Source organism: Hylobates moloch, unplaced genomic scaffold, assembly GCF_009828535.3.
Source record: "Hylobates moloch isolate HMO894 unplaced genomic scaffold, HMol_V3 SCAFFOLD_9, whole genome shotgun sequence".
Classification (NCBI taxonomy): Eukaryota; Metazoa; Chordata; class Mammalia; order Primates; family Hylobatidae; genus Hylobates; species Hylobates moloch.
This window is the reverse complement of record NW_026652284.1, coordinates 78102338-78128131: the sequence shown is the minus strand read 5'-3', so window position 1 is coordinate 78128131 and position 25794 is coordinate 78102338. Positions and strand designations below refer to the sequence as shown.

The following is a 25794-nucleotide window of genomic DNA, read 5'->3' as shown; positions in this document are numbered from 1 at the left end:
AATGCTTAATACAACCAAATTCTAATCTAAGTTCAGTTTCTTGGAGTTGGTTTTAACATGAGTTCAGCTACGGAATGGCTGGATGACAGCGGAACTCGCTTCCACACAAAAGGAAAAATCCCTCTTGCTAATGACCTCAGAAGTTCATTAGGAAGATTGCCCTCTATCTATATATAATGTCTCTTCTATTGAAGTTCTTATGCTAGGTGACAGCCTACATAACATGTGGGAAAGAAACTCATCATTCATTTCAATTCAACTTAACAAAGATTCAGAGTGTTACCAGAGGTAACTTCATTCTTCTCAGCTACATCAACATATAGAACAGCTGGGGGGAGAAATAAATCAAAGGTTGCAAAATTTGACATCCTAGAATAAAAGTGATTCCAACTAGGCAAAAATCTACAAGACATTAATAATTTGGGGAAACTGGCTGGGTACAGTAGCACATGCCTATAATCCCAACAGTCTGGGAAGTTGAGTGAGGTGGGTCTATGTTTGAACCCATGAGTTCCAGACTACCCTGGGCAAAATAGCAAGACTCCATCTCTATTTAAATTTTAAAATATTTTTGGGAAAACGAATGCACTCCATCAAATAATAATAAATAACAAAATGCTCAGGAGGGAAGAACTATTTATTGGTAAAAATAGAAAATATTTAGGCCAGACACGGTGGCTCACGCCTGTAATTCCAGTACTTTGGGAGGCTGAGGCGGGCGATCACCTGAGGTCGAGAGTTCAAGACCAGCCTGACCAACATGGAGAAACCCTGTTTCTACTAAAAATACAAAATTAGCTGGGCGTGGTGGCGCACGCCTGTAATCCCAGCTACTCGGGAGGCTGACGCAGGAGGATTGCTTGAACCCAGGAGGCAGCGGCTGTGGTGAGCTGAGATCGCGCCATTGCACTCCAGCCTGGGCAACAAAAGCGAAACTCTGTCTCAAAAAAAAAAAAAAAAAAAATTGGATACTCTGGTTAGAACTGAACTTTTACTGTAATATTAGTTAAGTCACTAAAGGCTTATTTAGAATTCTACTGTTGCTAGCATTACATTCCCCTAAAATACGAAGTATAAATTACACAAGGGTCTTCAGATATTCATAAAAATATATCACAAAACGTTAAAAGATATGATTGTGTTGGTGCAGTGGCTCACACCTGTAACTCCAACACTTTTGGAAGCCAAAGCAGGAGGATTGCTTGAGCTCAGGAGTTCCAGAACAGTGTGGATAACATAGCAAGACCCTGTCTCTACAAAAAATACAAAAATTAGCCTTAGGAGGCTGAGGTGAGAGGACTGTTTGAGCCCAAGGAGTTGAGGCTTCAGTGAAACATGATCGTACCACTGCACTCCAACCTGGGTGACAGAGCAAGACCCTGTCGGAGGGGAGGGGAGGGGAGGGGAGGGGAGGGGGGGGGGGGGGAAAAGGAAAAGGAAGGAAAAGAGAAAAGAAAGAAAAAAAAAAGATATGCTGATTGTGATCATGGGTTCTTGGGGATCCACAAATGGCCTGCAAGGATCTACCAGTCCCCTGAAATTGCAGGCCAAATTTTCCATCTATTTGTTTATTTTCCTGGGGAGGGTGTCTAGAGCTTCCAATGAGACCCTCAAAGAACCATCCTTGGAGATTTTGAGGTCTAACACTGGGTGTGGGGGGCAGTATGAAGCACAAGGTAATTGCACCATAAGTCTGTTCATGGTCCCCTACATCCTAAGAAGGGTGAGGTAAAGCTATAAGTAAATCAATGCCCAGATGACAACTGTGTGGCACCTTGTCTGGCCTGGAACGGGGTGAGGAGAAGTCTCAGGAAAGAGAACTGATGAAGTTGGGCCGGGCACGGTGGCTCACGCAGTCCCATCCTGGTAACATGGTGAAACCTCGTCTCTTTAAAAAAAAAAAAAAAAATAAAAAAAAAAAAAATTAGTGGGGGGGGCCTGTATTCCACTTGGAGGTGAGGCAGGAGAAGGCGAACCGGAGGCGGACTTGCAGTGAGTGGCCGAGATTGCCCACCAAACTGGGGACAGAGGAGATCCGTCCCAAAAAAAAAAAATTAAAAAAAAAAAAAAAAAAAATTACTGGCTGGTGGCGGGCCTGTAGCCCAGTACCGGAGAGGTGAGGCAGAGAAAGGCTGAACCGGGGAGTTGCAGTGACCCATTGCCCATGACCCACCTGGCGACAAGAGACTCTCAAAAAAAAAAAAAAAAAAAAAAAGAGAACTGACGAAGTGTCTTATAGAATCAAACCTTTGGAAAATAGTATTATTAATATTAATAGTTAATATTAATAAACTGACAGCTCTGATAGCCACTTAGAAAAGCCTGGGACTAGGTAAAAGGTAAAAAAACAAAACAAAACAAAATCTTAGGATCTAAAAAAAACAAAGCAAGAGTTAGTTTGGGAAAATCAAGAGTTGTATGAGAAAGGGAATGTACACTACAGAACTCTGCACTGAACAATATTCATATATTTGCAAAGGCAAAGTAAACACTAGCTGATGATGCAGGCAAAATGTGATGAAACTACACGAGGAGGATAAAGCAGCGGAGAAAATGGGGGAAGAGTAAGAGTTACATCCTATTCAAAAGGCATCTCACATTGATCATCAGCAACTAGCAAAGCAGACTATTACTTTTAAATATGAAAGTACAGAAGAAATGAGTGAAAGAGTTAAGGGTGCTTTCTGCTGGGGTGAAAAAGTGGAGGATGGGGGAGGGAGTGATGGGACGATTAAAAAACCTTTTGATTCTATGATTTTTAGGGATGTGTGCAATATGGTGTTAAAAGCAACATTTCAAAAATAAAAAGATAATCATGGCAGTCAAAATGGAAAGAGGAAGTCAGTCATCATGGGGAAGCTTTCAGCCCGAGGATGTGGGCAGACAAAGACTACCCATTCCTTCGGCCTTCCCAGCTGGCAGGTGAGTTGTAAGCTTTTACCTATGAGCTTCTGCAAGGGCCTGGGAAACAACCCAACTTGTCAAAGAGGCGACTTTCAACACAAGGAAGTAGGGCCTGAACACGTGCAGTACAGACACTAAGTAAAGCAAGGGGGAGTACCGTGCTGTTTGAAGTCATTGCCTTGGAGCTGACGTGTTTTCATACAGAAGTCTTCCAGTCTTGTGAAACCCCACCTCCACAATGAGACGTAATCTAGAAGTACCCAAAACCCCAATGGAAACTACAGAACTAGGATGCCAGCTGTTTCAGGATGGTGGGAACATGTTAATACCAATGAATTCCACAAGCATGAGCTCACTGCTGAACTTCTTTGCTTGTGAAATGAGTTCTAGTATTAGAACAGCATTGGCGGGATGCAGAAGCTCACACTTGTAATCCCGGCACTTTGGGAGGCCAAGGCAGGCAGATCGTTTGAGCCCAGGAGTTCGGGACCAGCCTAGGCAACATAGCAAGACCCCATCTCAACAACAACAAAGAAGAAAAATTAGCTGGGTGTGGTGGTACATGCAAGTAATCCCAGCTACTTGGGAGACTGGGGTGGGAGGATCACTTGAGCCCTGGAGGGTTGAGGCTGCAGTGAGCCATGATCATGCCACTGCACTCCAGCCAGTATGACAGAGACCCCCCTTCTCCCCATCCTGCTCCCCGCCACCCCCCAAAATCATCATGCAAAATAAGACAACTGAGTGTTAAAATCACCCAGAAATAAGGCAAAATGGAAATTTATTGGGTTATAAGGTTTTTATTTCTACATATACACAGATAGACAAAAAGCGAAAGAGGAGAAGATGTCAGTTTCTTTTCTAGTAGTAAACTAAAATAGGAATTTATAGAATGGATGTTTGTATAAATGACAGCAGGTAATACTCTATATAAATAACAGCTTCAGCTACTATTCTTCAAGACTTTAGCAACTGTTTTGTAAACAAATGATTTATTGATTTATTTATTTGAGATGGAGTTTCGCTCTTGTTGCCCCAGGCTGGAGTGCAAAGACGCAATCTTGGCTCATGCAACCTCCGCCTCCTGGGTTCAAGGCATTCTCCTGCCTCGGCCTCCCAAGTAGCTGGGATTACATGCGCCCGCCACCACACTTGGCTAATTTTTGTGTTTCTAATAGAGACAGAGTTTCACCATGTTGGCCAGGCTGGTCTCAAACTCCTGACCTCAGGTGATCTGCTCGCTTCAGCCTCCCAAAGTGCTGGGATTACAGGTGTGAGCCACTGTGCCTGGCCAGCAAGTGATTTATTTTCCACTATAGTTTGTTAAATATAAGTTTTGGGTTTTTGTTGTTGTTGTTGTTTTGTTTTTTGTGGGTTTGAGAAGGAGTCTCAGTCCAGTGGCGCAATCTCGGCTCACTGCAATCTCTGCCCCCCAGGTTCAAGTGATTCCCCTGCCTCAGCCTCCTGAGTAGCTGGGACTACAGGCGCACACCACCATAGCCAGCTAATTTTTTGTATTTTAGTAGAGACGGGGTTTCACCATGTTGGCCAGGATGGTCTTGATCTCTTGACCTCATGATCCACCCGCCTCAGCCTCCCGAAGTGCTGGTATTACAGGCATGAGCCACCGCGCCTGGCCAAATGTAAGTTTTAATTTAGATATTACGAAAGGGCCGGACGCAGTGGCTCACGCCTGTAATCCTAACACTTTGGGAGGCAGAGCCGGGAGAATCGCTTGAGGTCAAAAGGTAGAGACCAGCCTCGCCAAGATGGTGAAACCTCTTCTCTAAATACGAAATATAAAATTTAGCCGAGTGTGGTGCCATATGCCTGTAGTCCCAGCTACTGAGGAGGCTGAGGCACGGGAATTGCTTGAACCCAGGAGGTGGAGGTTGCAGTAAGCCAAGACTGCACCACCACACTCCAGCCTGGGTGAGAGAGTGAGATTCTGTCTTTAAAAAAAAAAAAAGATATTATATAAGGGAGCACTAAAACTTTTGCAGGAAAAAGATATCCTTACAAAAACCCCAAATATTAGGCCGGGCGTGGTGGCTCATGCCTGTATGCCTGTAATCCCAGCACTTTGGGAGGCTGAGGCGGGCGGATCACAAGATCAGGAGTTAGAAACCAGCCTGGCCAACACGGTGAAACTGTCTCTACTAAAAATGCAAAAATTAGCTAGGCGTGGTGGTGGGCGCCTGTAATCCCAGCTACTCTGGAGGCTGAGGCAGGAGAAACGCTTAAACCCAAGAGGCGGAACTTGTAGTGAGCTGAGATCGCGCCAGTGCACTCCAGCCTGGGCAACACAGCAAGACTCTGTCTCAAAAACAACAACAAAAAAACAAAGATTAGGTACTCCTGTTTGCCGGCCCTCTTGCAGGAGGGAATAGTTCAATTCAGATCTATCCAAGCCAAAAGCAGGGGCTACTGAACAATCTGGAATGTTTCAGATAGCTGTCCTACAGTTGCCTAGAAAACTCAGCCTAAATTTCTAGTAAGGCTGGGGTTGGTAAACTATGCGGGCCAAATAGGGCCTGTCACCATTTTATTGTATGGCCTGGGAGCTAAGAACTTTTTAAATGTCATTTCATGGTTGAAGGGAAAAAAAATTCAAAAGAAAAATGTTTTGCGACATGTGAAAATCATAGAAATTCCAAATTCAGTGTCCATAAGTAAAGCTTTATCAGGACCTAGCCACATTCATTCACATATACTGTCTACAGCTGCTTTCCAGCTTCATCAGCAAAGTCGAATAGTTGCGATAGAGACTATATGGCCCCCAAAACCTGAAATGTAAGTATGCCTTTGCCTGCACTAAGGAAAAGCGCTGCCCTTAATTGTGACCTTGGAAGATGTGATGTCAGATGAGAAAGTACAGTCTCCAAGCAGTCTCATTATTTAAGGGCACTTAAGTCTTCCAAAGGTCCATTCCAATTAATCCCAAGTAGCCAAAATATGTTTTGTTTTCCACCATGTAAAACCCTCAATCACCTATAATGCATCTTGTTTAAAATATGCAGTGTTTACATCAAATATTTATCTTAAATTGGTCACATCATATTTGTCTATTTTGATGTGAGATTACTTAAGCCAAACAGGAAAGGGGAGATAAGTGAATTATGAACCTCTTGTGAGTAACTGGAATAACCATTTGGGCATTTGGGATCGAATAATCAGAAATACAAAGTCTGGGCTTATCTTTAAGATATCTGGTCGCAGTGGCTCACGCCTGTAATCCCAGTACTTTGGGAGGCCGAGGCAGGTGGATCACCCGAGGTCAGAAGTTCAAGACCAGCCTGGCCAACATGGTGAAACCCCACCTCTACTAAAACTACAAAAATTAGCTGGGCGTGATGGCAGGTGCCTGTAATCCCAGCTACTCAGGAGGCTGAGGCAGGAGAATCACTTGAACCCAGGAGGTGGAGGTTGCAGTGAGCCAAGATCATGCCATTGCACTCCAGCCTGGGCAACAAGAGTGAAAATCCGCCTCAGAAAAAAGAGAAAAATATCTAGAATAATTTTTCCAAACTTTTTAAATGCCCCACCTATGATATATACTATAAGTAAACACAGACACACAACTCTGTACCTTTTATTCTAAAGTATACATTTTTGTACATCTTAACATCTCAGAATTTTGGCTGTGCACCCCGTCTGGGAAGTGAGGAGCGCCTCCGCCCGGCCGCCCACTGTCTGGGAAGTGAGGAGCGCCTCTGCCCAGCTACCCACCATCTGGGAAGTGAGGAGCGCCTCTGCCCGGCCGCTGTGCAACCTTCTAAGTGTGAAGTGACAGCCTTGTGTGTGATCGTTTCTGTCTTCCCCAAGTTTGCATTTTCAACATTAAAGTTTACTTTTTAATTAAAAAGAATTTGGCTGTGCCTTTGTAACTGACAGCACCTCACAGTAAGAGGTATCTAAAATAATAGTGCTATTGACAAGTGATAACATCTTGTCTTCAATGAACCTAAGACACCGGGAGATGAGAATATAAACACATTTTTGGGGGTTCTAATGAGAAACTCTCCTCTCACCTAGAGCAATGAATTGTTTCCAAAGGCAAACAAGATAGAGGTAGATTTTTATCCTCAATTTACTGCAAAACTACTCTGTTTTCTTCACTTCATAATAGGAGGGAGCCATTATTAGTCTTAATTCTCAGCAAAGGAGCTATCTGAATTATTTGATACAGATCGTACTCAAAATAGAGAATTCACACCACAAATATTTTCAGTTGGGTCCAAAAATTATAAAATACCAATACAGTGGCCCAAACTGAAAGTTAAAATGGTTCTACACACTTAAGTATAATAGTTAAGTAAATATTGGATATTTAAATATTGAGGAAATGAAATAAGCGGTGTGCTATCACCTCGGTAATCCTATCAAAGGCATTTCAGCAGCTGCCTCTCCATGTTCCCGAAGGCTGAATGTGCTGCGCCACCTACTGTACACATCTCCTTCACGACAACAACAGTTCCAGGGGGATCCAATCCCACCATGCCCAGCTGCTGCCGCAGAACGTGGGCAGGAAAAGGAGGGATGCAGGGACTGCTCATAACCTTGGATCTCACACTCCCATTTCACCTGCCTCCCCTACTCCACATCCTTCCCTGCCACCTCCCTTGCAATAATGGAAAGGGAAATACATTCCCAGAAACCTTTCCTAAAATGTAAAAATATAAAATTCCTTGCCTCATTTGTCCCTAGAGTAAAATCAATATGGACTCTGAGGCACGTTATTAAATAAGTTGTGTGTGTGTTTCATAGTAAAATGGTTCACAACGAAAACTAGGTTTGTTTGAAGCTTTCAGAACTTTAGGTTTCAAACATCCATGTGTTGATCTGACTGCTCTAGATGTCCTCTCAAATACACTCTGAGATCCCCCAGATGCAAAGCCTCCTAACGTTTACAAGTGCTCGTGTAGTCTTCTCGAATGCTGCTCTGGGATAAAATAACTGGAAAGTTATATGGCTCGGAGATAATTTCCAGCAGACCAGGACATTTAAAATTTTATTGTTGGTGGCCAGGCACAGTGGTTCACGCCTGTAATCCCAGCACTTTGGGAGGCCGAGGCAGGCGGATCACCTGAGGTCAAGAGTTCGCGATCAGCCTGGGCAACATGGTGAAACCCTGTCTCTACTAAAAATACAAAATTAGCCGGGCATGGTGACACATGCCTGTAATCCCAGCTACTTGGGAGGCTGAGGCAGGAGAATCGCTTGAACCTGGGAGACGGAGGATGCAGTGAGCCGAGATCGCACCATTGCACTCCAGCCTGGGCAACAAGAGTAAATCTCCATCTCACCAAAAACAAAACAAAACAAAACAAATTGTTGGAAGAATATTATGCAGAAGGAAAGAAATAGGAGCCGAGTTAATGTCACGTAGTGTCAGCTTGAACCTCAGAATTACAGCCAAGGAAAAGGTTCTGGGAGAAAAATCTCAGGAGCATGTAGTCCAATCTCACCCATGATGCTTTGATATTGGAACCAACAGGTAAGTCTATCTGAAGCTGTGTGCACATATGACAACATCGGGAGAATGCAGGGACTGGGGTATGGGAAGCAGGACTGTGTAGCACAACTATATAGATAAGCAGCTGCCCGGGTATGCAAAATTTACTTTTAACCTTTCTTTTTCTTCCACCTCTTTTCTCTGAGTTACCCACCCCTCCCTTCCACTGTGTGAAAAGGTAAAAACTAGCAAACAAATAACAAACCAGAAAATCCCACTGCTTTTGAAGTTTCTGACTGTACTCGAGAAGAACTGTCTGAATGAAAAAGTGTCCACGTTTCATTCCTCATCCTGGGCAATACAGCCAGACACAGCGGTGAGAACACTTGGCCCCAGCTGCAGTCCCAACTGGACAACAGTTAGGAGGAGGTGACTGGGTCAGAACAGCCTGCAGCCAAGCTGATAAGGTTGTACTCCCCCTCCTGCCACTCAACTAGCAGGGTGACCTCGGGAAGTTACCCTCTTGGTGCCTCAGTTTCCTCTTTTGCAACACAGGAATTAATAGGACCTACTATGTGAAGGACTCTTGTGTGATTGAGTTAATCTATGTAAAGCATTTGGCACAAGGCCTGGTGGGTGGCAACTGCCACTTGTCTGCGGAGAAACCTATGATACAAACACAAGAGTAGGGAGGTCTAAGAGATGCAGAGAGGAGTAGAGCATCAGTGCAGTCACTCAGCCCTCACTGGATGGAACTGGTGGGCACACTGTTGAGGAAATGAAGGCATCAAAAGATGGCTGGGCCAGATGACGTTCAAGGTGTTACCCTACCCTGCAAGTACATGATTGTATATGTTAAGTGATAGTCACACACAAGAGAACTCCTCTCATTCTAGTTCCCTCAACGATCTACCTCTGACAGCTCTCCCATCTGCCTGCCTCACTCCCGGCACTCCTGCCCTGGGCCAGACCTTCACTGCCTCTAACCCTGCCTCTGGAAACAATCTCCTAGTGCTCTCCCAGCTTATTTGCGATTTTACCAAATCTATTCCATATCAACCTGTCACTTTTGTTTTGGGCTTTTAAAATCAAAAGAAAAGAAAATGCTTGGAGAGATTATATAAATTACTAAATTATAAGGGAAAAGTGATACCTAAAATTGAGATATTAGCAATAAGATCTCTCTTCTAAACTTAGTAGGCAAGAAGCTTGAAAGCCAATAATGACAGGCTAGAGTTTCAAACTCTTCCAGTCCAATTCCTGAAGAATCTTCTTTCTCTCCCCTTCTTCCCTCACCGTCCCCTGGGCCCTCTGGTTCATTTATGCATATGACAGTGGTAAAAACTGTTTCGTTGTGAGCTGCTTTTAATGTACCTGAATTTGGTGTGTACAGGACTGAAAGGGATGCTACACTGATAGCCAACCTAGTAACTACTCTCAGGCAAAGCCTTCTTCAAACCATTTTGGAAAGTTAATTATGACAGGCTGGGTGCGGTGGCTCATGCTTGTAATCCCAGCACTTTGGGAGGCCGAGCTCGGCGGGTCAGGAGATCGAGACCACGGTGAAACCCCGTCTCTACTAAAAATACAAAAAATTAGCCGGGCGTGGTGGCGGGCGCCTGTAGTCCCAGCTACTAGGAGAGGCTGAGGCAGGAGAATGGCGTGAACCCGGGAGGCGGAGCTTGCAGTGAGCCGAGATCGCCCCACTGCACTCCAGCCTGGGTGAGAGCGAGACTCCGTCTCAAAAAAAAAAAAAAAAAAAAAAAAAAGAAAGTTAATTATGACTTTTATGAAGGGGAAAAAAAAAACAGAACTCATTATGCAGTCAAGAACTTGTTTCTAACCATATCCAAACTATACTCGGAAGTAATAACCTACTTTTAAAAGTGGCACGAGTGCTTTGGGTGGCCGAGGCAGGTGGATCACCTGAGGTCAGCAGTTTCAGACCAGCCTGGCCAACATGGTGAAACCCTGTCTCTAATAAACATACAAAAATTAGCCAGGCATAGTGGCATGTGCCTGTAGTCTCAGCTACTCAGGAGGCTAAGACAGGAGAATAATGTGAACCTGGGAAGCAGAGGCTGCAGTGAGCCAAGATCACGCCAACGCACTCCAGCCTGGGCAACAGAGACTCTGTCTCCCCCCAAAAAAAAAAAAAAAAAAGTGGCAGGAGGAAAAACATCAAATTTTTCATGCACAATTTTTGAAAGTCATTGCAACCACTACTAAATCTGACTCCACTCCCATTCCCCCTTAGTCAGGCAATACCTGTTTTGTGGTTTTTTGACAACCCAAGGTCAGCCTTAATTAATCTCAGGTGCCTCAAAGAGAATTTATTGAGAAAAGGACACTGAGAAGATAACCTGGCCTCTGCCCCAGTCATCACTCACCTCATATGTGTATATATATATATATTTTTCTCTTTATGTTTATTTTCTGAAACCAAAGAAGCCACACTCACCTTTCTTCAATTGCGTTTTTCAAGCAGTTAGATGCAAAAGAAGGCCCCCACATAGCAAAATACTTTTTGAAGTTAAAACAATAAGTTTGCATATAACATTAATCTGGGTAAGAGCCTACAATATGACATGGCATAATAAATACTATGGAGTTGAAAATTTTCCTGTTTTCCCCTAAATAGGAATTTTCCTACATTAGCCAAGACTATGATTCTTTTATCTGGAATCAGAATTCTTAGATACCATTTTGGCTAAATATCAACCTCACTGCTTTTTGAGTGCCACAATTCCAGAGGAATCAGGTTCCCTACATTCAGATTTAACATAATACTGGCTCTTATCACCATCTGGGCCTTTATTAGTATTAGTAAACAAGGTCACATAGGTTTAAGAAATACTTTTTAAAACCTTAATTTATGGCCGGGTGCAGTAGCTCATGCCTGTAATCCCAGCAATTTGGGAGGCCAAGGCAGGTGGATCACCTGAGGTCAGGAGTTCGAGACCGGCCTGACCAATATGGTGAAACTCTGTCTCTACTAAAAATACAAAAATTAGCCAGGCATGGTGGCGTGTGCCTGTAGTCCCAGCTACTCACGAGGCTGAGGCAGGAGAATCACTTGAACCCAGGGGGTGGAGAGTGCAGTGAGCTGATGTATCGCTCCTATGTATTCCAGCTTGACAAAGCGAGACTCAAAAAAAAAAAAACAAAAACAAAAAAAACTTAATTCGAATAAAGCTTAATGTGAAAGAAACCTATTATCTTAATCTACATCGGCGGTCCCCGGTTTCATGGAAGACAATTTTGCTAAGGGGTTGATGGGTGGAGGCGGGGTGAGGGGGGATGTGTGATGATGGTTTCGGGATGAAACTCTTCCACCTCAGATCAAGCATTAGATTCTCAAATGGAGCATGCAGCCTAGATCCGTTGCATGCACAGTTCACAATAGGGTCTGTGCTCCTATGAAAATGTAATGCTGCTGCTAATCTAATAAGCGGTGCTCAGGTTGTAATGCTTGCTTGCCCACTGCTCACCTCCTGCTGTGTGGCCCGGTGCTTGGGGACCCCTGATCTACAGGATTTGTATTTAAATGTTTTCCTCTTATGACCAAATTTTGGCAGGAGTGGAGAGTGTGGTATTACACAATATACACCCACCATGTGATTTTCATAACACTGCCCTAAAAGAAAGGGGGCTCCAAGGCACCACCAGCGGGCCCGCCCGAGGGAGCTGCAGACTCAAAAAAGGGCACCTTGTTATATTTTAAATTTTCAAGGAAAATGTGCCAGCACTTGTTAGATACTGCCCCAATGACTACTATTAAGTCATTTGGACATGACTGCTCAATAAAATCAACAGTTACGTCACTTATTACAATGGCCTAAGGGTGCTGCGGGTGGGATGACTCTAAAGCATCATAAACAGTTTGTGACCTTCTGTGTTAGGCATTCCTTTCAAAGTGTGTGGTTTGGTTTAGCTGGGAAACTGGAGGAGAGATTAACCCACGGAATGATCTCCAATATCTAGTTAACTCTTCTCCATCCTCCCTCCGAGAAGAATTTTGGGAAAGAGCACATCTGGATAATAATATGTATACTGTTTAGAGAAGAGGAGGAAAAACCACATTTTTTTTTTTTTTATTATACTTTAGGTTTCAGGGTACATGTGCACAATGTGCAGGTTTGTTACGTATGTATCCATGTGCCGTGTTGGTGTGCTGCACCCATTAACTCGTCATTTAGCATTAGGTATATCTCCTAATGCTGTCCCTCCCCCCTCCCCCCACCCCACAACAGTCCCCAGAGTGTGATGTTCCCCTTCCTGTGTCCATGAGTTCTCACTGTTCAGTTCCCACCTATGAGTGAGAACATGCGGTGTTTGGTTTTTTATCCTTGCGATAGTTTGCTGAGAATGATGTTTTCCAATTTCATCCATGTCCCTACAAAAGACATGAACTCATCATTTTTTATGGCTGCATAGTATTCCATGGTGTATATGTGCCACATTTTCTTAATCCAGTCTATCGTTGTTGGACATTTGGGTTGGTTCCAAGTCTTTGCTATTGTGAATAGTGCCGCAACAAACATACGTGTGCATGTGTCTTTATAGCAGCATGATTTATAGTCCTTTGGGTATATACCCAGTAATGGGATGGCTGGGTCAAATGGTATTTCTAGTTCTAGATCCCTGAGGAATTGCCACACTGACTTCCACAATGGTTGAACTAGTTTACAGTCCCACCAACAGTATAAAAGTGTTCCTATTTCTCCACATCCTCTCCAGCACCTGTTGTTTCCTGACTTTTTAATGATGGCCATTCTAACTGGTGTGAGATGGTAGTTCATTGTGGTTTTGATTTGCATTTCTCTGATGGCCAGTGATGATGAGCATTTTTGCATGTGTTTTTTGGCTGCATAAATGTCTTCCTTTGAGAAGTGTCTGTTCATGTCCTTTGCCCACTTTTTGATGGGATTGTTTGTTTTTTTCTTGTAAATTTGTTTGAGTTCATTGTAGATTCTGGATATTAGCCCTTTGTCAGATGAGTAGGTTGCAAAAATTTTCTCCCATTCTGTAGGTTGCCTGTTCACTCTGATGGTAGTTTCTTTTGCTGTGCAGAAGCTCTTTAGTTTAATTAGATCCCATTTGTCAATTTTGGCTTTTGTTGCCATTGCTTTTGGTGTTTTAGACATGAAGTCCTTGCCCACGCCTATGTCCTGAATGGTATTGCCTAGGCTTTCTTCTAGGGTTTTTATGGTTTTGGGTCTAAAATGTAAGTCTTTAATCCATCTTGAATTAATTTTTGTATAAGGTGTAAGGAAGGGATCCAGTTTCAGCTTTCTATATATGGCTAGCCAGTTTTCCCAGCACCATTTATTAAATAGGGAATCTTTTCCCCATTGCTTGTTTTTGTCAGGTTTGTCAAAGATCAGATAGTTGTAGATATGTGGCATTATTTCTGAGGGCTCTGTTCTGTTCCATTCATCTATGTCTCTGTTGTGGTACCAGTACCATGCTGTTTTGGTTACTGTAGCCTTGTAGTATAGTTTGAAGTCAGGTAGCGTGATGCCTCCAGCTTTGTTCTTTTGGCTTAGGATTGACTTGGCAACGCGGGCTCTTTTTTGGTTCCATATGAACTTTAAAGTAGTTTTTTCCAATTCTGTGAAGAAAGTCATTGGTAGCTTGATGGGGATGGCATTGAATCTATAAATTACCTTGGGCAGTATGGCCATTTTCACAATATTGATTCTTCCAACCCATGAGCATGGAATGTGCTTCCATGTGTTTGTATCCTCTTTTATTTCATTGAGCAGTGGTTTGTAGTTCGCCTTGAAGAGGTCCTTCACATCCCTTGTAAGTTGGATTCCTAGGTATTTGATTCTCTTTGAAGCAATTGTGAATGGGAGTTCACTCATGATTTGGCTCTCTGTTTGTCTGTGATTGGTGTACAAGAATGCTTGTGATTTTTGTACATTGATTTTGTATCCTGAGACTTTGCTGAAGTTGCTAATCAGCTTAAGGAGATTTTGGGCTGAGACGATGGGGTTTTCTACATATACAATCATGTCATCTGCAAACAGGGACAATTTGACTTCCTCTTTTCCTAATTGAATACCATTTATTTCTTTCTCTTGCCTGATTACCCTGGCCAGAACTTCCATCACTATGTTGAATAAGAGTGGTGTTTATTTTCTACCAGCAAGAGCCCCCAGTATCTTTCCACAGAGGTCAACCTGAAACTATTCAGCCTGGGAGAAAAGCTATCTGGCCTAATATCTGGAAGTAAGTGAAAGCAAGGCATGACGTTATTATGTAAATGTGGATTCGCAACAAAGATGTGAACAAAAGAGAAACATACATTATTACACATGGTGAAGTTCTTAACACAGCTATGGAGACCAGGGAAAATGGCAAATCTAGATCATTCCAACCCCCATTAGAGTCTCAGAGGGAGGCTTCAGTAACTTCGGTTTTCTTAATTAATAATGGTAACATTAACTCCTTTAGTTCTAAACAATCTTTAAACATGCAGAGTCCTGCTTTAAAAAGCCGAAACCAAAACAAAAAGCCTGTCCTCTAACCCCAGAAAACCAGAGTATGGTCTCCAGATGTCATTTCCTACAAAACATAGGCAGGGCTGCATGGAGAAATGGCTCATTCCACATTTGGGGCAAGAAATGTACAAGATGAGCCTAGAGCATCTTGTCATACCAGACAATAAGAAAGTGATCAAAGACTACTAGGGTGGTCTCAGTGGCTCACACCTGTGGTCCCAGCTACTCAGGAGGCTGAGGCAGGAGGATTGCTTAAGTTTGAGGCCCAGGTGCATGATCACACCACTGCACTCCAGCCAGGGTAAAAGAGTGAGACCTTGTCTCTTCAAACACACACACATACACACACAAAACCAGGGACATGTCAAAAGACTCAGAAACCAACTTGAAGAGACTCCAAGTGGCCAAAGATAGCACAACTTGAGCATTAATTATATTAACTATATCAGCTGTTCAGAGAAAGTTTATTTTTCCTTTTTGAAAGACTGAAAACAGGTACAGAGTAACAAATTTTATTTAGAGGTACTTATAAACTTTATCAAAATGGTTGTATTTTTCAACATGACATTAATAGCTCTCCCTTTTTTATTTTTATTTTTTAAAGAGTCTTGCTGTGTCACCTAGGCTGGAGTGCAGTGGCACAATCACAGCTCACTGCAGCTTCCAGCTAAGTCCCAGGCTCAAGCATCCTCCCACCTCAGCCTCCCAAGTAGCTGAAACTACAGGCACAGGCCACCTGGACTTTTTTTTTTTTTTCCCTGTAGAGACAGGGGTCTCACTATGTTGACCAGGCTGGTCTCAAACTCCTGGCCTCCAGTGATCCTCCCAAAGCACTAGAATTACAGGTGTGAGCCACTGCAAGTTTTCATCAGTTCATTTATTACTTTAAAACAACCTTACTGGTCACCACTAGAGAATGAGGAACCAGTTCATTATTTTGAAAACTGACAAAGAGAACAAAACCATGTATATTTATCCATGTCACAAATACAATGGGTAGCCAAATAGTACATGAGGGAAAGCTTCTCCTTATACAAATATTCTAAATAATAAACGAAATAGGAATTATAATCATATTGTAACCCTAATAATCAATAAATCTAGGTATTAAGTATCGATGGTTCTTGACTTCCAAAAAGATGGTTAATCAAGACGTTATCTGCTTCCTAATGGAAGAAAAAATCGTCACCTATGAAGTAGTCTTGCAAAGCAAACAGGCAAATCTGAACACAAAAAGCCTCTAGATCCAAATAATTCACTGGTAATGCAGAAGACTACATGAGAGGCATGCAATCGGAATCATCTAGACTGTGGGACAACCTAATTTCTTCAACAAAAAATTATAAAGACAAACTACATATTGACCCATATATCCTGTTTCAAATAAAGGGCTAGAAAATTATCCCTTTATGACACAATTGGAAACCTGAGCACTTAGTGGATATTTTATGGGATTAGAAACTTATTATTTTAGGTAAAATAATAACTCTTTAAAAAATAACAATACCATTTTGTTATTGAGTGATTAATTGATTGAGATGGAGTTTCGCTGCTATTTCCTGGGCTGGAGTGCAATGGCGTGATCTCAGCTCACTGCAACCTCCACCTCCTAGGTTCAAGCAATCCTCCTGCCCCAGGCTCCCAAGTAGCTGGGATTACAGGCATGTGCCACCATGCCCGGCTAACTTTTGTATTTTTAGGAGTGACGGGGTTTCACCATGTTGGCCAGGCTGGTCTCAAACTCCTGACCTCAAGTGATCTACCCACCTCGGCCTCTCAAAGTGCTGGGATTACAGGTGTGAGCCACTGCGCCTGGCCCTATTTTATTTTTTTAAATATCTTTTTAAAAAATATTGTCAGAGAAGGACTGGTAGAACAGGTTTTCAGAAGAAGAATAGGTGGGAGTGATAGACGAGAAAGAGAAGTATTGGCCAACTCAAGGCAAGTGGTTCTTAGACCATGGAAAATTCCTTCTCCCTGCCTCACAAGCCCGGGCTATCCTTTCTTCCTTTCATGACCACTTCCATGTAGGATACAAACCTCTCACTCATCTTTTAGAACCCCTCATTTCTTTCCCATTATGGAAATCCATTCTCAAAACAAGCACATCTCACTGTTCTATCTGCCACACTACTACTCCCCAAGGCTTCCTAAAACTCCCTCCCTTTACCACACACCAAGCCGCACAAGATTGGCAAATAGATTTCACACATATGTTCCGAGTCTGCAAATTCAAACACCTCCTAGTCTGGGTTGATACCTTTACCAGATGGGTTGAAGCCTTTCCTACAGGGACAGAAAAAGCCACTGCAGTCATTTCTTGCCTAACTGACATAATTCCTCGATTTGGTCTTCCTACCTCCATACAATCTGGTAACAGTTCAGCCTTCATTAGTCAGATCACCCAAGCAGTTTCCCAAGCCCTCAGTATTCAATGGAATCTCCATGACCCTTATCATCCTCAATCCTCAGGAAAAGTAGAAAAGGCCAACAGTCTTTTAAAAACACATCTTACCAAACTCACCCTCCAACTCAAAAAAGATTGGACCATTCTTCTACCCTTTGCTCTCCTCCGAATTCGAGCCATCCCTCAAAAACCCACAGGGTATAGCCCCTTTGATCTCCTATATGGCCGCACATTTTTACACGGGCCCAACCTCATTCCAGACACCAGCCCTCTTGGTAACTATCTTCCAGTCCTTCAACAAGCTAGACATGAAATCTGCCGAGCTGCCAATTTCCTTTTACCCACTCCAGATACCCAGCCATATAAAGATACCCTAGCCCCGACGGTCAGTTCTTGTTAAGAACTAACCTCTCAAACTCTACAACCTCGGTGGACAGGACCCTACCAGGTCGTTTACAGCACTCCAACCGCGGTCTGTCTACAGAACCTTCCCCACTGGGTTCATCACTCCAGGATAAAACTGTGCCCATCTGACCACCAGCCTAACTCCTCTACCTCCTTCTGGAAGTGACAAGTACTCTCCCCCACTTCCCTTAAACTTACTCGCATTCCTGAAAAAGAACAATAGCCCTTTGTATCTTTCATTTACAATAGGCCTTTACATAGTCACCCCACTATTTAATGTCTACCTAGGTCCCTAATCACCATTCTCGCCTACTTCTAAATGCCCTGTTTTTGTCTGCATTGCCGTGGCTTGCGCTTTTCCTCCAGACCATTGTAACTGACATCTCCTGGTCTCACCCTCAAGGTGCCACCCTTAACTCTCTCCTCGAGTGGATAGGTGACCTTGTGTGGCAAGGCACTCTCCAATTCTTCCACCTTGATGAAGTTCTTTTCTACTCACTTTGGGTCCTAGTCTCCTGCTACCCTCTACCCCTCCCTAATTATCTCCAACATACCATCAACCTCACCCACCCACTGTCTCCTCACCATCTCTAATCCTTCCTTAGCAAAAAAAAATTGTTGGCTATGCATTTCCCTCTCTTCCTCCTACTACACAGCTGTCCCTGCCCTACTAGCTGACTAGGCAACCTCCCCCATCTCCTTACACCTCCAAACCTCTTTCAGTGACCCCCACACCTTTACCCTCCCGAACAACTTCTTTACTTTCTGGAAAATTCAGCAGGGGCCGGGTGCGGTGGCTCGTGCCTGTAATCCCAGGACATTAGGAGGCCGAGGCAGGTGGATCATGAGGTCAGGAGTTCAAGACCAGCCTGGCCAACATGGTGAAACCCCATCTCTACCAAAAATACAAAAATTAGCTGGGCATGGTGGCACGTGCCTATAATCCCAGCTACTCGGGAGGCTGAGGCAGGAGAATCGCTTGAACCAGGACCTGGGAGGCAGAGGTAGCAGTGAGCGAGGTCGTGCCACTGCATTCCAGCCTGGGCTACGGAGCGATACTCTGTCTCAAAAAAAAAAAAAAAAAAGAAGAAAGAAAAGAAAAATTCAGCAGAAACTCCCCCAATATCTCATACTAACAGGCTGCTGCTCTTCTCCCTACCTACCTATGAGGTCTATCTCCCTACATCAATTCCACACCCTCTGTTCTTGGACACCTCGCTACACAGACAACTATCCCCATTGCCGCTCCCTTGTGCATCTGCCAACAATTACCTACTGGAATTCCCTTACATAACCTCCCGTCTTCCTTATGTTCCTTTACTCTTCACCTCCAAAGCCCCAACACTCACATCAACCAGCAAATTGGAGCATTCCAGTCCCACTCTCATCACTAACAGTCTTTAAAACATTGGTAGCAACTTTTGTCTAGAAAAACGCTTACTGCTGTCTCGCTCCATCCTTGGCTACCCTCCCTCTGTTCAACAGATTCCCTTCCAAGTCCTTCTTCTTGCCTGCTTATACCTAGTCTTATAAATAACAGTGAATGGCTACTTATAGATACCAAGCGCTTTCTTATACACCATGAAAACAGAACCTCTCCCTCCACGCAGCTCCCCTACCAAACCCCACTACAACCTCTAACAGCTGCTACCCTTGCTGGATCCTTAGGGGTCTAGGTGCAGGACCCCACTTCCAGAACACACTCTTACCTTTTTACTCTGCACTTCCAGCTCTGCCTGCCTCAAGGACTCTTTCTGCTGAATTTTTCTTTTCTTTCTTCTTTTTTTTTTTTTTTGAGACAGAGTATCGTTCCGTAGCCCAGGCTGGAATGCAGTGGCTCTTCCACCTACATGTGCCTCCCTGCTAATTGGACAGGCACCTGCACTTCAAATCTTCCTTACTCCCAATACCCAGTTTGCAAACGGAAGCGAGCAACTCCCCATTCCCCTCATAACTCCAACAAGACAAAAAAGAGTCATTCCATTAATTCCCTTGCTTATAGGATTAGGATTTTCCACTGCTGCAATCGGAACAGGAGTAGCAGGCCTTGCAACTTCTATCACCACATTTTGCAGTCTCTCCAATGACTTCTCCGCTAGCCTTACCGATATAACTCAAACACTTTCTGTCCTCCAATCCCAAGTCGATTCCTTAGCCTCAGTTGTCCTCCAAAATCACCGAGGCCTCAATCTGCTTACTGCTGAAAAAGGAGGACTCCACCTATTCTTAAATGAAGAATGCTGCTTTTACTTAAATCAGTCAGGCCTTGTATACAACAACATCAAAAAACTTAAAGACAGAGCTCAAAAACTCACTAATCAGGCAGATAGTTATACTGGACCTACTTGGCCATTCTCTAGCTTAGCTTCATGGCTCCTCCCACTAACAGGCCCTTTAGCACTCATCTTTCTCCTTCTCTTATTCGGACCTTGTCTTTTCAGGCTAATCTCTCAGTTCATACAAAACAGCATCCAAGCTATTACTAATCAGTAAATTCGACATATGCTCCTTTTAACAACTCGACAATGTCACCCCCTGCCCCAAGGTCTCCCTTCGATTTAACCTTTCTCTCTCACTTTAGGTACCCACGCCACCCCTAATCCCGCTCGAAGCAGCCCTGAGAAAAATCTCCCATCATCCCTCCATACCACCCCCAAAATTTACACCATAAATTTTCGCCACACTTCATGACTCTTTCTCATTTTTGTTTTTCCATTATTAATATAAAAAGACAGGAATGTGAGGTCTTCTGAGAAAGCTGCACCATGGTCAAGCTATCCTAACCTCTGTGACCCACACGTACACATCCAGAAGGCCTCCTGGAGCCAGAAAGTCTAGGACAACAGGAAAACCACAAAAGAAGAAAAACAGCTAGCTGCCGTCTTAGCTTATTAGCCAACCTTGCAACATTCTACCATTGTAACAGACTACCCTAACTGATCGATCAACCTTGTGACATTGTGCCCTGTGACCCTTCCCGCCTGTGACCCCTTCCCCTGCCCGCAATAAATGGCCCCTAACTGTAACTTTCCACTGCTTACTCCTAACCTATAAAACTAGCTCCAATCCCACCACCCTTCGCTGACTCTCTTTTCAGACTGAGCCCGCTTGCACCCAAGTGAATAAACAGCCTTGTTGCTCACACTTAGCCTTTTCAGGTTGTCTCTTCACTTAGATGCACACATAATACTATCTACACCTGGAAACAGTGTCAGATCCCACAGGTTAAGGGCTCAGTCCCCAAAAGTGTCCCCTCCCCACTCCAACACTCTGCAAGTCTGGGCCCCAGGAGCTTCTGACCAAGCAGCCTTCAAGTTGAGGTTCCCATAACATTTTGGACTCAGAAACACTTACTGAGATTTACTGGTTTATTATAAGGATACTACAAGGGATACAGATGAAGAGATTCACAGATATGGGTGAAGGAACACGGAGCTTCCAAGCCCTTCCTGGATGTACCACCCTCAAGGAACCTCCAGGAGTTCAGCTATCCCTAAGGAAGCTTCAGCATTCCTAAGGACGGTCAGCATTCCTTCCCTCAGGGTACAAGGCTGAGCCCTCTTTATGGAAGGTCTTAAGACCCACAATTAGAAAGGAAGGGGAAGATTAGAATCCTGCCTTAGTGCAAGAGTAAGTCAGAGATTCCCTAAGACCTGACACACCTAGGGTAATAACCAAAGACTAACAATGGCTATGAAGAGTTAAGAGCCAGGAACTGTGAATGAAAACCTATGTATCGCCTCCTCTTTCATAACACCACCATATCAAAACAAGCACATGCAATATGGGCATTATTCTCTGCTCTGAGATACTTCTATAAGATGGTGGCTTTATAAGCCCTATGCGCCATGAAATTTACAAAGAGGTTCTGATGTATCTTGTGTAACAACTTTATTGGTTCTTCAAACTTAAAAATCTCAAACCTTGCTTACATTTTTCATTAGTTCAGTAGAACACTAATTATAGACTTTTTTGTTTTAAGAAAAAGAAAAAATTTATAGATGGCTAAACACTCAACAACTTGCCTTCTGCAAAAGTTAATGGGTAAAACAGGCCGGGCACAGTGGCTCACATCTGTAATCCTGGCACTTTGGGAGGCCAAGGCAGGTGGATCACCTGAAGTCAGGAGTTCGAGACCGATCTGGCCAACGTGGCAACACCCTATCTCTACTGAAAATACAAAAATTAGCCGGGCATGGTGGTGGGCACCTATAATCCCAGATACTTGGCAGGCTGAGGCAGGAGAATCACTTGAACCCAGGGGGTGGAGGTTGCAGTGAGACGAGATCACGCCACTTCACTCCAGCCTGGGCGAAACTCAAAAAACAAATAAACAAAAAAAGTTAATGGGTAAAACAAATGAAAAAATACCCAACAACTCAGAGAAAAAGAAAAAAATTCTTAAGCCAGTAATTTTATCAAAATCACAAAAATTTTGAATAGATATTTCTTTAAAAGAGAGTTGCAGACCCAGGAATGATATTTTAAAGGGGTTGAACAGAACACGTGATTACTGTAATCAATATACAGAATTCTGCAGACTCCCAAAACAAGCCTCCTCAGCATCTGCGTATGCCAGGTTTTGTGCATCTGGTCACGGCTGTCTATTAAACCACTGCTCATGCATATTTGATTGAACTCAAAAAATGTGTGGTGAGCATTTAGGAAAACTGTCAGTGTATAACATGCTTTAGCTATCACACAGACATCTCAGTAATACAGTAGCCTACACCCATATATTTAATACAAAGTCTGTAATTGTTTTAGTCTCATTTTATACACAAGAAAGTAAAGTAAGGAACAGGCTGGATTATTTTGGTAAGGTCAGAGTGAGCAAGTCACCAGAAAAAAACAAACTAAAAAAACCCAAAACACAAAACTCTAGTATAAATTTGACCTTCTACCATTTATGTGTTCCTTTCACCTGTCCAGTCCAATCCTATCCGTTTTGACCACCCATCCTGTCCCATGCCACACAGTTACATGTCATCCATCCCCATCGTTTTCACTAACCATGCATAGAGCACTTCCTGGTACCGCACATTACATCAGGCAGTGACGACAGAGACACCGTGAGGAGTTATACCTTCATCTTACCATGAGCCAGGAAATTTCAAGATAATTTACATAAAGTGCATATGTTTTCATGGACTCTTCCAGTGAAGACATGCTTTCAAAGATCTTTTATGACAGGTTTGCAATTTTAAAGTATGAGCAACTAGTAGCAGAACAGAGATCACCTAAATTATTTTACTAAGAATACATACATAAGGTAAATTAAAAAGACATACTAACTTTGCAGTTCTTTTTTACCTACCTGTAAACATCCCATCTCGGTTTAACTTCACATATAAAGTGAGTTAATATAATGTCACACAATGCAGAAGCGATATCTAGAATTATATACCATGGTTTAATAATGCAGGTTTAAGATAAATAATTACAGCACATATATTATCTATCTGTAATATATTTCAAAATAAACCAGAGTTGAGCCATCTAGATTTTAATATCCTGTAAGAAAAACAAAATACATTTCATTTAACTTCATAGTTAAATGAGTATTTTGATAACTAAGATGAATCTTTTGATAACTAAGCAGCTCATGAGTATGTTTCAGTAACAATAAAATGTAGCAAACACTAGAAACATTTAAAGATCATCATACAGTAGAGGAGTGGGCAAGATCTCTACCATAAGTGACATCACACCTACCGTAGTGTCATTGCTGGTAACATAAACCAGGACATCAGAGGAGTTCCTGCCATTGATGTATCGGTAGCAGTTCCAAACACAGCTAATCAAGTAACCCTGAAAATGAGGAGTGATTATCAGATTTTTAATTTTCAAACTGCAGGTAATTTAGAATACCACACAGATAAAGCCATATTATAAAACTTTTATGGACATAAGCAATAAATGCACATATTATAACAGCTCTACTAAACAAAAGTCCCTGAAAGTACAAATGTTGGGTATAGTAACTTCTTGGCACAATGTGCTACTGGAGCCGTATTCTATTACATCAGTGGGGGTATGGGGGTGGTACTGGGGCAAGGTGGGAGAGGGGAGGGGTTGAGGGTTGAATGAGAAATTTCTAAGAATAAGCATCTGGAAAGAACAAGCACACAATTAACATTTATTGCTCCTGATTCACAGAACAATCAAATGTACTAACTCATTTATCGCCACAGTTTAACTGCTTCTTTGGAAATTTTTCTTCTATATGATTATCTGTGATTTTATTACACAAGCCAATTTTTAAAAAAATTTCATAGCATATAAATTTATCTCACAGTCAATAAAATTCACTAAAACGTTTCCCCTTTATTAACGAAATATCTGACGAAGATACTTAAAATTAATGTCCAACATAAATACTGCTTAGAAATGAAACATGAGTTCATGGGAGATGTTCAAGCTATGAACTCTGTACTTTCATTCCATCATGTGTAATTGGATTAGTACTAAATGATTTCAAAATCCCTTAACATTAAAATTATTTGATTAAAAGAAGTTTAAACACATAGAGAAACTAGATTGCTAAAATCCAGGAAATACATTGCTTATGAGAATGTAAAATGGTTGCAGCCACTCTGGAAAAGTCCAGCAGTTCCTTGAAAGGTTAAACAGAGTTACAACATGACCCAGCAATTCCACTCCTAGGTATTCTACATATATTATATAATATATATATTATATATACATTATATATATAATATATACCTAATAAAATGAAAACATACATCCACACAAAAACTTGAATGTTCACAGCAGCATTATTCATAATCGCCAAAAAGTGGAAGCAACCCAAATGTCCCTCAACTGATGAATGGATAGACAAAATGTGGCACCATCCATACAATGTAATATTAACAACAATAAAAATAATGGGGTGGGGCCGGGCACAGTGGCTCACGCCTGTAATCCTAACACTTTGGGAGGCCAAGGCGGGTGGATTGCCAGACTTCAGGAGTTCCAGAACAGCCTGGGAAACATGGTGAAACCCCATCTCTACTAAAATACAAAAAATTAGCTGGGTGTGGCGGCATGCACCTGTAGTCCCAGCTACTCAGGAGGCTGAGGCAGGAGAATTGCTTGAACCCAGGAGGCGGAGGTAGCAGTGAGCCAAGATCGTGCCACTGCACTCCACCCTGGGTGACAGAGTGAGACTCCATCTCCAAAAATAAATAAATAAATAAAAATAATAATGGGACTGGGCACAATGGCTCACAATAGTAATCCCAGCACGTTGGGAGGCCAAGGTGGGTGGATCACTTGAGCCCAAGAGTTTGAGACCAGCCTGGCCAACATGGTGAAACCCCATCTCCACTAAACATACAAAAATTAGCCAGACAATGGGATGCATGTCTGTAATCCCAGCTATGTGGGAGGCTGAGACAGGAGAATCGAGTGAACCTGGGAGGTGGAGGTTGCAGTGAGCTGAGATTGCGCCACTGCACTCCAGCCTGGGTGACAGAGTGAGACTCCATCTCAAAAAAAAAAAAAAAAAAAAAACACACACACACACAACCAAAAAAACATATTGTATGATGATTGTATTCGTATAGAATGCCCAGAATAGGCATTCTCAAGGGGCCTTTGCAAGGCCACATGTATTCACCTACTACACACTCCAAAAGGGGAAAAACCTCGACCTGCTGTCTTTAAAAGCCCAGGTACTTCTTTCATTGACCTTATTTCTTACTTGACACTTCTGTAATATTGAATTAGAACTATTTAGTGGGCCGGGCACGGTGGCTCACGCCTGTAATCCCAGCACTTTAGGAGGCAGAGGCAGGCGGATTACAAGGTCAGGATATTGAGACCATCCTTGCTCACACGGTGAAACCCCGTCTCTACTAAAAATACAAAAAAATTAGCCGGGGGTGGTGGTGGGCGCCTGTGGTCCCAGCTACCTCGGGAGGCTGAGGCAGGAGAACGGCGTGAACCCGGGAGGCAGAGCTTGCAGTGAGCCGAGATTGCGCCACTGCACTCCAGCCTGGGCGACAGAGCAAGACTCTGTCTCAAAAAAAAAAAAAAAAGAACTATTTAGTGTATTTCCCAAATTAACTTGCACTGATAGATTCTTTCCACCATCTATCTGCAGAGGT

At 42.9% G+C, this 25794-nt stretch overlaps 1 protein-coding gene across 1 annotated transcript in view; it reads right to left on the bottom strand.

Annotated features, from left to right (window-relative positions):
- The window catches only part of LAPTM4B (lysosomal protein transmembrane 4 beta), an 83784-nt gene that overhangs the window by 5326 nt on the left and 52664 nt on the right, over positions 1-25794 (bottom strand). Inside the window, 1 exon segment of the mRNA XM_032760105.2 lies at positions 23396-23491. Coding sequence (XP_032615996.1) covers positions 23396-23491 — 96 coding nt within the window.